Below are 12,619 nucleotides of genomic sequence, written 5' to 3' on the forward strand. Positions count from 1 at the left end.
ATGTCTCGTGTGAGTGCCGAGTCAGAATTGCTTTTCTGAAGTGACGCGGAAAACTCCGTTAATCAACAGAGTTGGACTGGCAACTACAAGCCAACACAGAACAGGTGTTAACGCCAGCTGATTCAAGGGAGTAGCAGATTAAAAAAGTTGTCTAAACTTCTTACTACACGTTTGGCCTGTTGGTCTAGTGGCATGATTCTCGCTTTGGGTGCGAGAGGTCCCGGGTTCGACTCCCGGACAGGCCCTCTGTGAGCCATTTTGTCAAAATATTTTACAAGTTGTAACAGCATTGATTTTTGTGGCTTTTTTGTCACTGGCTTATTGGATGCAGTGAACTGAACAAACAAACGAAAGAAGAAAAGCGAAGGAAACTAACAGAAGTTTATTCTCACGCGAAAGCTTGGGCTTGCGTCGAACCTTGAAAATCTACCTTTAATTTGCCCACCATATGCAAGCCTTCTTTGTTGTTAAATGAGCTTGAAAACATCTCCCGCCCAAAGATTCAGAGCGGAAAAACGTAATAAGCATGCGCCACGCTCCAAGTTTTAATGCACAAAATAGGGCTAAATGAGGAGAGATTGTTGTGTTGTGTTGCCCCATTGGGACTAAGAGCTAATTATCATTAGAGGATAAAGTATAAACAGTATTCTGCAATAAATTTCTCAAAAGTTGTAACGACTTGTATATGTTGAAAAAAAAAATCTGTTACATAATTCACCTATTTCGACACATATACTGGGCCGTCGGGGCGAATGCAAAGCCCCGACGCGTAAGAGGGCGCGGTGGTCGTGACGCAGCCTTTGGTAGCCTTTTTCTCTTCCCAGTGATTGCCTTCTCACGTGTAGCAATTCAACTCCCAGATACTTCCAACCGAATGGAATAAAACTAAGCATAAGACCAGAATACGCATCGCAGACCTATTTTTGAAAAAGTTACTTGCCATCGTATTCCCATACAAACGCTCTTCTGACCCTTGGCCTATTGGTCAAGATGGTGTCGAAAACCATGATTGGGCCTATTGGGCTCCTGTTAAAGTGGGTAATTAAAGCCAATCAGAAAAAGGCGCGGGAAAGGTGCCTTCAATGGTTTGTATGGAGTTTCTGATTGGTTCACTGCACTGCTTGCGTTTGCTGTCGTGCCCGCTTCACGACAAAGTAACAACGAATGAGTTAATAGTTCGTTTATTTATAATGTCGTTGCTTGTAATTCAGAAGTAATTGACAAACTGCATAAATATGAGTAAGAATCAAAAAATTAGCTAAGATAAAACCTAGTTCACACCAAAACTAAGCCAAACGTAAGGCAGTGGAACTGTGCAATAATTTTGTTTTTCCAGAAAGGATAAAATCTTTCCTTCTATGTCCGATAAGTTTTACTTTATCATCTCGTTAAAGGGGAGAGGTCACGTTTTGCTAGATCAAAGCCAACTGGCCAGAACAATGGGGTGTATTGAGAACCAAATTCCTCGTTTCTCATTAGTAGGTTAGAGCGAAATCAATTGAGTGTCCAATCCAGTCCTCCACAGGAAACAAAACAGGGCCACTGGTACATTTACCGATAATTCTTAACGCGCGAAAATCTTGACAACGCTGGCGAAAACATACTGGAAATTTCTATGGACCCATTCTACAGTTGAGGAATTAACTGGTGGCCAGTTACTGTTACTTATCCTAGTCTAGCCGAGCTTACAGAGGTGCGGCCAGTCAGAATACTGGGAATAGGTCATTTCCGAGTTCCCTTGTGCCTGTTTCAATTTGATTTGCATGAAATGAACCTGTGGGCGGAAATCATTTTCATATGAATGGTTTCGCAACTCGTCTTGACACAGAGGCAATCTGGAAATGGCCTATTCATAACACGTCAAAAAGCCTTTTCCCTTCCCACTGGTGACCTTGCCCCTTTCACGAACAGAACGTAATTTCTTTCCAAAAAGCTTACACGTTTAAATAAAGCACAACTTAGTTACTAAATCTCTAAAGTATATTTCAGCTCACTGGCGAGCTGAAGCTAACATGAAATACTTGTTAATTCAGACGGGATGCATCCCGTCAAATACTTTAAAGCCCGTGATGTGTTAAATTGTGTACGCCAATACTTAGAAATCTCCTAAAACGAGAGTTTTAATTGGCAGCAGCAACAATGCAAAAATAAAACCTACAAGGATGGACGAGAACGTCAGTTAAGTTCCTCTGCACTTCTCCCCTTCATATCTGCACCCTCCCCCCTTACCCCTGTAACCCTCGTCTCCCACCTCTGTATCCCTGTATCCCTGTATCCCCTCAAGTTCCTCGCCCCTCTGTTCTCTTTGTCCTCTTCTGCTAAAACTCGGTTTTACTGCATGTTAGTTCGGAGATATTTTGCAGACTCGATTATTTCCTATATGGATGTATTTCCACACGAGAGGTCACATTGTCAAGAGTACTGAAGATTCCCGATTCCAGTGGACCAATGAAAGTTCCGTGCGAATTCGTCTCGAAGACGGCAGCGCGACCTTCGCATCACCTTGATTTAGCGACAAGTCGTCGTGTCGCGTAGCAACGCCGCTGAGAACGGCAACGGGCTCAGTTGAGTCAGAGAGGACCGTCAAGGAAGTAAAGACGGCCAGAAACCAGTTCCCAGGATGCAACACGTCAGACTTCATTCTGAGCGCTAACTTGAAGTAGTAGCGTTCACAAGAGGCACAGCTATGTACAACAGCAATATTAGTGGCTTGGAGTCTAACGTAGGGATTTGAATTCTTGGTTTCTATGTACAGTGACTCTTTCATTATCATTATCATTCTCTGTTTTATCTTCTCTTGCTGCCCTTCCTTTTCACCTAAATCAGAATGAAGAGCAAAACAATAAAAGAGGATTAGACTAGATTACCAGCCCCTGTTCGGGAAAGGAGCCCACGCGCATATCCCCGAATTCACTTCTCGGGGAGGAAAGCAGACCGGACTCCAAAGAAGAGCCTACACTTAGGCCTCCTGGAAACTTGCTATACAAGTTTGTTACAATACAGTGGAGTCAGGCGTTCGCAACCATGCCACGGACCCCAGTTTTAGGCACTCAGAAGACAAGAATGAGAACAACAACAACAAGAAGACGCCAACAGCGATCAAACAACAATAACCGACAAGCAGAGAAGAAACAAAAACAGCAAGGCAACAGCAAGGAAACGAAAACACTGAAGAACTACAAAATAACATCAAAACAACAAAAACAAAAATAACAGTGGAAAACTGTCATTTTCACATGAACCAAGTGAAATGCCCTCTTGTAAATACCAGCACAAATAAAACCAAATACAATACAATACCATACAATACAATGCAATGCAATGCAATACAATACAATGCAATGCAATGCAATACAATACAATGCAATGCAATGCAATGCAATACAATACAATAAAATACAATATAGAACAATACAATTGATGAGATTTCTTGAACTCGTTAATTGTCCTCATATTCAATCAAAATCTTTTAATTAATTGTAATCTACTTCAGACCAAATCAGTCTTTAACCACGTTAAAGCAGTGTGGTGAAAGGGTTTATACATAAATTCTCCCAAGTGGTACCATAAGAAATAAATGCACACGAGTACAGAGAATATATATGCTGACGTAGTGTCGTCGGAAATACGTACAACCAATGCTGGTTCTTTTCGTTTCGTTGGCGACGCAGCCGACACTTTACTCTTTTTCCCTGGACTAGGTTTTGATTCAGCGGTATCTTTCTGTAAAAACAAAACCACAGACCTTTGTCAACATGAAGGCATTGAGAGCTGCTGCAGAAACAACGAAAACGCATGATTTGCTACAGGACAATTCTCAGAAAGAGGAAACTAACCTTTCTTTTCAGCTTACTGGGACTTTTGTCCGCCTGGAAACACAGACAAAGCATTAGTGCAAATTAAAACTTAACCATAAATATTCCTGCTCTCAACCAGTCACCATGAAGTAATTTTCTCACTGAACGATTTGAAAAGACACAAATAAGAACCTTGATTAAGTGCAGGGCTGTGATTAAGTTTTGAGTCGCCTCTAGCTTTGTTCTCCACACCCGTAGCAAACTTGTTTCTTTGTGGATGAATTCTTTCAACAACAGGCAATTTCATCCGTAACATTAAGGGAAAATCAAGCATACTGAGCCGTACCAGGTGTTACGGGTTATGGCCCTTAATGACAGCCCCGATAGTGGTAATTTAGGTCTAGCATTTTCGACAACGAATGTATTGATAAATATTGTATCAGTAAAGAATATTTTAACTGTAAGATTAAGGAAAGAGCAACACAGATGAAACAGGTAACGAGGAAGGTTATGTGACTTACTAACAATAAACACTCAGATATCAACTAGCAATACATACTATTCCATTGACTTGGCCTCCTGATTTGGTTTTGGGACTCTGGTTTGAAATTTGTCTGGATATGGGAGAGGAAAGCAAACAGTTATCAAATCATTGAGTCAAATAACTGAAGAAATCATGAAAGAAAGTTATTTCTTTGACATTACATCTCAAAATCATTGGCCACTGCATCTTCCATGATCACACACAGGACTTAAAAAGAAGGCGAAATTAAACTTGGAGCGGGAGGTTTTGGCAGAAATGTGATGAAAATACTTGTGATTCTGAGGCCATGCCTAAAAACTAAAATACTTATTTCACTCTTAAAACTGGACGCCTTCTTTCAGTAATGTTGCAAAATTGAACGATGTAAGAAACAAAGTGTGAACGAAGTAATTTGAAAAACAAACTTTGGTTCCCCAAAAAATTCTGAATTGCTTAAAATCCACCAGTCAGAAAGCTGATACCCTAAATGATAATGTTAGGCGCGAAAAGCTTTATCACTGTTCTTGTGAATTAGTTACTTATCTTAAATTTAAAATTTAAAAAACTATTCCAAACGGTCACTTCTGAATATGAATGTCGAAATATACAAAAAGTCAAGTTAAACGACACAGTTTTATTTTTGTTTTATTGTCATGTTTATCATCACAGTTTGTGTGTTATTTCTTTTTTATTTATTTATTTATTTAATTGCAAAAACACATAATTACTTACATTGTACTTAAGCTACTTACAACAAAACGGCACAATACTTACTCTACTTACAATACAACACAATACAATACAATATTTTTAGTCGACTATTTACACTATTTACCATGCGTTACTTACTTACATGTGTGTTATTTCTTGTTAAGCTATGATGACGAAAGAAAAAGAGTATTTATGATGACGTCAGGGTGACGTCATGCTGCTCAATAACATCTCTACCAATCAGAGTGTCTGTTTATGATTACCTTGCACTGAGAGGTTTCTTGGGCGACTCCAAACTGGAGGTACCGCTGTCCGGCGTGGGCTCATCTTCTGGCAGATTGTCTAATTCGGAACCCAGTCTTCTTATTGCCCGCGCTTTTCGGGGACTGTTTGTTAGAGAAGAATAACAGGACATATCTGATGGACGTAGCAAAGAAAAGGTAAAGCGTGTGGTTCTGTGCTGTGCCTTACCTCGTAAGTCCTTTCATAAGCATTGAGTTTATCGTTGTCTGATGTTTGAGGGGCTTATTTTTAAAGTACGGTTATTTCGAGAAATTTAGCGCTTAAAAACTGGTCGGACTTGTATTTTGAAGTGAGTTTGAATGTGAAACATCTTTTTGGTAAACATTAAAATACTGTATTGAATATTACGAAGTGAACACAAAACAAGTTATAATAATAAAACATCAAAATCTCTGAACACACCCAGAAGGCATGAAATACGAAACACCTTAAGTACGGGCGGTTTCAAAATCGGAAGAAATTGCCTTGTTCTCTAAGAGCTCAATGCCAAGGTAAATGACAGTCGCATAACTATTAAAGCAGAAACACAATGAAGCTGGAATGAGACCCTAAGGGGTTCATATCGCTCGAACTTATCCCAGTTACCCTAGCACAAAACGACTAAGAGTATTCATCCAAAAACACCAAAACCATACAATACTTTTGTTCATCAACCACCCTCCGTCCTGTAAAAAATCGCTAGGTCGACAATGCGGCACCACACTTTCAAAATACACTCACCTTGGCGAGGACTTGGTAACCGAAGACAACTTCTCCGCTGACACAAAGGGTGAGCGCTTCTCAAGACTTTTCGAAGGTGATGGTGCCTTCTTTGCTTGAGGTTCTTTATCTTTACGTTTCTTTGCTGAGTTGAGTTCCTTGCCTGACTTCTTGTCCTCACACTTAGTATCTTTTTCAGGTGATTCCTTTCTTGATTTCTTTGAAGCGGATTTTTCAGACGATTTAGGGGGTATCCCTCTTTTTCTAAAGAAAAGCGGTAAAAGTAACCCTCTGAATGAACTAAGTTAGTAACATTAGTTACGCGTGTGAAACGTTAATGTGTACAGTCAAACTACCCCTCAACGACCAACTTGAGGACAGAAGGAGGTGGCCGTTATAGAGACGTGGTCGTTATCACGAGGTAGGGATGTAATATAACACGGTTGTTTTTTCGGGACTGCAACACTATTACCATTAAAAAATGTTTACTGGAGCATATCAAGACGTAACGCAATGAAAATAATATCAATAATAAAAAACCAAACAGACACAAAGACCAACGACGCGCGGTATGGATCATGTTTCGTGACCCTTAACAACAAAACATGGGGTTTTGTATACACCATTCGTCAGTCGTTGATTACCTGGCCGCTTTCGAGAGGCTATTTCAGTAGTTGGGACGACTTCTAGTGGCTCTTGCCGTTGTGGACCGTCCGCCGGGACCAAAAAAGTGGTCGCCGTTAGTGAAGGTTCGACAGTTGTGAACACGCGTATCCACGTTCTCCTGAATTGTAATAGCCTGCCCTCTTTTCTCTTTATTCATGCTAGGCGAGCTGTTGTTTTGAGCTAGTCTGTACAGAGTGACAAAGTTGTCTACTACAGTTGCGGTAACCTAACCTGATTGTCCAATAAGTGCTTGCTCGTTCTTCTCACCTTGGAGATGGCTGCTCATCAGCCGGACTAGCAAACCCACTTTCTGCAGTGTCGGAGGACGATTCGTCCATTTCTGCTTGGATTTCTTTTACTTTGTCCTTGAAAGCATTCTTAGCAGTTTTTGAGCTTCTAAAAAACAACAACGATAGCAACAAATCTAGTTTTTCTAAGAAACATAGCAAGACCTTGCTACGCACACGTACCTTAAACACAAGCAACTTGCATTTCCGTATGTAGACTCGTAGTAGTAACTAAAGATGTTAAAAGCTCTATGGCTTAACAATTAATAGGTTATCGCCCCAGCTTATTTCCAGTTTTTGGAACATAAAACATCAGCAATGTTAATACACCCCTCCCCCTTGCAGGATGGGATGTCAGCCCACTGCATCTTACTCCAAGTATTTTGCTATGGTTGGCCATTCGTTTCAAAATTACGACAGATATACGCGGGTTTTTCTGCCGCGTATACTTGTTTACATACGTTAGGTATGGGCTTTAAGCTCACATATACGACCATTTAGATCGCGTATATACGCATTTTTAAAGGGCCACATATTTGCGTAAATTCAAGCGCGGGGATATGCGAAATAACTGCCCAAATATACGCGTCCTACAAGGACCCATATATACGCGTGCTAAAATGCGCGTATACGCGGGTCTCGTAAATTACGTTGTATGTGTCAGCACGAAATGTGCCTTTTAAGAGAATGAAAATTACTTTAACTAGACATCGTCAATATGGCGGCAGTGACAAAATTCCTTGTCTTGGTCTATCTGCTATTTAATGTTTCTGGCTGCAGCTCTCCCGTGAATGAACTTCTAGAAACAGTTATGCGTCTTTTGAATGATTGTTCAAGATTTTATCCTAACGCTAAGAAAACGACGAAGCCGTGATAACAAGCGCCAAATGCGGCGTAGCCACGAGGAGCCTGGGGGAATGTTGCTCGTTTTCGCGGTTTTGTCGCTTTGTGCGCTCGCGCTCAAATTGCTTAAAAAATTGCTAAACCGCCAAGCTACGCAGGCTAATCCTTTAGTTGACTCATTGGACAGAGGTACCAAGGCAAATGCTGAGAAGATACGGGCTCTAGAATCGCTGGTGAGACAAATGCAATATTTACTACTTAGATGGGCAATGTTTGCATTAAGAGCAGTTTCATGCACCTTAGTGTACTCCCATTAGGGCTTTGCCAACTGTATCAGCTTCTAATGGAAGAGTGGGTCCTACCGCCTATGATATATCAATACCTTAAGGGGAGTTTTAGGAAACAGACTGTGATTTTAGTGTACGTCCTTTTGGGTCTCCACCAGATAATTCATCTGGTTGGGTGTTATCATCAAATGTGTCCCTGACAGCTAGTATTTCCAGTATTACATATATCTTGTACAATCACTGCGTTCACCCATATTGGTTGTGCGTACAGCATGGTTATTCCATGCCTCAACTAGGAGGTTTAACTGGTTGTTAATTCTGGAAAGAAATATGTAATACAAACAGAACAGATCGATTATGCTTGTCGATTCCAGTATGCCATTTTCTTCCATCTGGTAGAACAGAGTGTAGTAGAACTGACCGACTTCAATAAAGACCTCTCCCCAGAGAAACTCAATTCACTGGTTGTGTACAGACAACCCAGCAATTTTGCTTCCCCTATTAAATCCCCTGTGCCATAGCATAGCTCTTCCTACCTCTAAATTTTCATTCCCTTCGTCTGAACACACTCTAAGGGGCAATCCATAACTTTGCACAGCAGCTAAGAATAGAGTGAGCCCAGTCGCAGCAGAATTGTTTGTTGCACAACTTAAAGTCTAAAGCCCTGTCAAAATTACCATGTATTACGAACCTCCAACTGATAAGGCAGTGTAGTCCATCAATGTGCCAGAGAGAATTAGGTCCCCTGACGCTGTCAACACGTCTTGTGATGGTATTGAACCACCTCAAATCAGACCCTGCTGGGTCAGTTTGGAAAAAAACTTTTCCTTACACGCTGACGCTGAACATTGATATTTCCACTTCGCAAATGACCCAGTATGATACTGATACCAGAATTGGAAAACCCACTTTACTCTTATTTCTCGAATCATCAGGGCCAGGTTGTTCGAACGCCGGTTAACGCTAAATCAGGATTAAAATTTAACCCAAATATAAATTTTTCTCTATAAGAATGTTTTCCACTGCTTATGCTTTGTGTAGTTTGAGATTACTCAAGTTCAAACTGAGCTGCAAACATTTCCCGTCTATGCAGTAAGTATTGAATTGGTCTCACCAGCAATTCAAGAGGCAGAATTCTCTCAGCATTCGCTTGGGCACCTCTGTCCTAAACGGTGAACAGAATCCAAAGCAACTTCACGACGAACGATCAAGTTCTCCGCCATGTTACGATTACCGTGAGGATAAAATCTTGAACAGTCATTCAAAAGACGCATAACTGTTTCTAGAAGTTCAGTCACTGGGGGAGCTGCAGTAACAAACATTAAATACCAGATAGACCAAGACAAGACATTTCACCACTGCCGTCATATTGACTATTTCTAGTTAAAGTAATTTTCATTGCTTTCACACACGAACAGCCATACTCTTAAAAGGCACATTTCGTGCTGACATATACAACCTAATTTACGAGACCCGCATATACGCGCATTTTAGCACACGTACATATGGGTCCTTGTAGGACGCGTATATTTGGGCAGTTATTTCGCATATCCCCGCGCTTGAATTTACGCAAATATGTGGCCCTTTAAAAATGCGTATATACGCGATCTAAATGGTCGTATATATGAGCTTAAAGCCCATACCTAACGTATGTAAACAAGTATACGCGGCAGAAAAACCCGCGTATACCCTGTCGTAATTTTGAAACGAATGGCCAACCATATTTTGCCAGGTAACCCCCCTACGTAGCCTCCCAAGCAGATGCTCTTAGGGCTCGTCACGCGTTCCCTCCACACGAAGATTGGGGAGGACGATTACGTGACGATCCCAAACAGCGTCTGCGTACGGTAGGAGGCTATTTGCCAGATTGCTCAAACAATTCAAAAGCAATCATATATAATCCCGGGTAGAGAGGTCATCAAGTGCTCTGAGAGAGTAGCTTGTCTTGCATGTGGGCTAATCAAAAGGCATTTTTGGCTATTTTGGTGTCATGATTAGCCCATATTACAGCAGATATTTAATCTAATCAAAAACAAATATCAGTTTGTACACACGGAAGAAATCAACTTCCTCTTATACTGTAAGTCTACTCTTGGCAAGAGAGATATTTCAACAAACATTGTTTACCGGTGTCCTGAAAGAATGAAACAGCTCGGAGCAGTTAAACGCCACAATAACACCAGTTTCCTAGTTTCCCTTACTTGCTTTGTGCCTTTCCTTGAGTTTTCTTATCACTCTTTGCAGAAGTTCTTGACGATGTCTTTGAAGGTGTTGACTTCGATTCTGCCGCTCCTCCTTTCCTTGGTCCCTAAAATACAAATCACAATAAATACAAGGCACAGTAGAGTGGAAACTAAAGAAAAACAACTACGGGGCAGAGGGAAGGGCCAGACAGACTGGCCCTATTAGGTTCAGGTGGGAGGGACTGAAAAGTGGTAAATCGAGCACATTTTCTTGAGTTCTTAGTCTCAAAGCGTTCCCACAGAGTCCTACAGCATAGACACGGCCGGTAAACTTCCCCCAGGCTTCCCTTCCCCCAAAAGTTAATTATGAAAAAAAACAAACAAACAAATAGTTATAAGTTTTCACAGGTCTTACCTTTGAAGAGGTAAATTGGAATCCCTTTGGCAGATAACTCTTGGTGTTAGGACTACCTACCTAGAAATTACAATTAGACGATACTTTAACACTTGAAGGACATAAGAAGAGCTTCTCAGAGTCTGTGCACTCTTAGAGGTGAGAAAAAGCATCAAAGCAATTTCATGAAAGTAAAAAAAATTAATAAGTGAAATGAAAGCGATTTTCAATAATGTACAACGCAACTGTTTTTGTCTAAGTTCGATTAATGTTCTTTTTTTTTTTTTTTTGCTGGCAATTGCTTCGTACTTCGAAACAATATCTCCAGGCCAGTTGATGATCAGTTTCGTTATTCTCCTCACCTGTCCGCTTGATATGGTTTGGATGCTGTGAGGAGAAATGGAATGTTGATCGTTTGAAGTGGATTGGTTACAGTGCTACTCACCGTACAGTTGATACATGCTGGCTTCTGTTTGAACCCGCCAATCAAAACATGGGAACTGTCGAGGGCGGAGATGTTAAAGTGTTTAATTCATCTTCACACTCGTGAGAATTTCAGAAGTCACAACCTGCGAACGTTTGAAACTAGCAGAGAGTTGTCGCAGTTTGATTGGCCATTTGAAATGGAAGCCATCAGAAGTTGTCGAAAAGATGCCAAAGAGTTGTCAAAAATGAATCAAAAACTTTCATAGGTGGCAACGTTAAGGCGCGTAGCACTGTAAGCACTAACATTCCACTCAAAGAGTTTGTTCCTTTTTGTCAAATAAATATCACTGCAAAGGACTTTTCATGCACGCATATCTTACTAGATGATCTTTTGGCGACAACAAATGTTACAAAATCGCAATATCAAGTGTCGTGAAATGATGCCCTTCTAAAATGTTCAATTATGTTGCTGCAAAAAATTGGATGTTAAAACAAAGTTGTTACAGCAACAGAAAAGAACACCAAAGTTCCAAAAATTCTCACCTCTGAAGGAACAAAGAACCTTTTAGGTAAAACAGGGTTTCCTGGAAATTCTTTTAAAACAAAGTTATGGACCTACAGGAGTAGAGATGTCAAGATCAGTGAAACTGTCACAATACATTACCACAGCAACAGGCATGGAACAAATTTTTGACATAGCTTGTCACGCAACGGACCACAACATTGAACAGAGTACTGCGTGGCAGTCAATTAAATGGTATAAAAGGACACTGACTTGCCAGTACAAACTATAAACATCAGTACCTTGTTTGTGAGGAGTCCCAGAGCCAGATCACAAACGGTGTAAAGATTCTGTTTGAAAATACAACGACAGTAACAGAGATTAACCAGATCAATAATAACAACAACAACAAAACTACCAATATAACTTCATAAAAGCAACACCATCCTTGTGCCTCTGAAGGTATTTCCTCGTACCTTGAGTCCTTGCTACTTAAACTGCGCAAGCTTGACGGAGCAAGCGACTCTCGAGAGTTCCGTCACAGGATCATCGACTTTGATCAGTATTTAAAACAATAAAAGTGGTCGGAAGTAAAACATCAGGGACTTGATTGAGCCCCATTTTGTCAGCCTGGCATGCGCAATTCAACCGGGAAGATAGATATTTTCAGACATCTAATTGAATCTTTCCACCCACTTCCCGACTGCTAGTCAAGAGGAACGAAAACTCTGGGAACGATAATGCTTGTGTCATGATGCATAAGTTATTTTTACGATGTCATGGCTCTTTAACGGAGCAAAATCTTAGGCCCTGTCCACACTACGCCGTTTTCGCTCTGAAAACGCGTCAAGAAGAAATCTGAAAACGCAACAATCAGCGGTCATTTTGGATTTGTGTTTGAGGAAAACTCGGGCAGGGAAATCACGTGATTATCGTGACGTCATCGTGTTCGAAAAGTTCCATTTTCAAAATGTTTTCCGTGCATACTAAAGCGCAAA

At 40.8% G+C, this 12,619-nt stretch overlaps 1 protein-coding gene, 1 non-coding gene and 1 pseudogene across 2 annotated transcripts; 1 reads left to right on the top strand and 2 right to left on the bottom strand.

The window, feature by feature from the left end:
- Positions 1-173: 173 nt before the first annotated feature.
- Positions 174-245, top strand: Trnap-ugg (transfer RNA proline (anticodon UGG)). The gene has a single exon. It is a non-coding gene; the product is annotated as a tRNA-Pro (tRNA).
- A 2,540-nt stretch (positions 246-2,785) lies between these two features.
- On the bottom strand, positions 2,786-12,374 carry LOC110048677 (uncharacterized). The gene is made up of 12 exons (XM_089273349.1): positions 12,318-12,374; positions 11,924-11,971; positions 11,663-11,734; positions 10,715-10,774; positions 10,318-10,424; positions 6,967-7,095; positions 6,055-6,297; positions 5,295-5,417; positions 4,357-4,411; positions 3,837-3,869; positions 3,634-3,723; positions 2,786-2,817 (listed from the first exon to the last, which is right to left on the bottom strand). Exons 1-12 carry the CDS (start codon positions 12,372-12,374, stop codon positions 2,788-2,790), a joined length of 1,047 nt encoding a protein of 348 aa, XP_089129475.1. The 3' UTR covers positions 2,786-2,787.
- On the bottom strand, positions 8,280-9,339 carry LOC149102663 (uncharacterized; annotated as a pseudogene).
- Positions 12,375-12,619: the final 245 nt, after the last annotated feature.

The sequence above is a fragment of the Orbicella faveolata genome, unplaced genomic scaffold (assembly GCF_042242905.1).
Source record: "Orbicella faveolata isolate gen_17 unplaced genomic scaffold, um_ofav_v1 contig_35, whole genome shotgun sequence".
In the NCBI taxonomy this organism is placed as follows: Eukaryota; Metazoa; Cnidaria; class Anthozoa; order Scleractinia; family Merulinidae; genus Orbicella; species Orbicella faveolata.

Excerpts from the sequence above, each read along its gene's own strand:
- LOC110048677 (XM_089273349.1), bottom strand. The coding sequence starts at position 12,374 with ATGACACAAGCATTATCGTTCCCAGAGTTTTCGTTCCTCTTGACTAGC. Across the intron at positions 10,425-10,714 it reads TCCAATTTACCTCTTCAAAG|GGACCAAGGAAAGGAGGAGC; the intron begins GTAAGACCTGTG and ends TTTGTATTTTAG. Across the intron at positions 2,818-3,633 it reads GAAAAGAACCAGCATTGGTT|GTGAAAAGGAAGGGCAGCAA; the intron begins GTACGTATTTCC and ends ATTCTGATTTAG.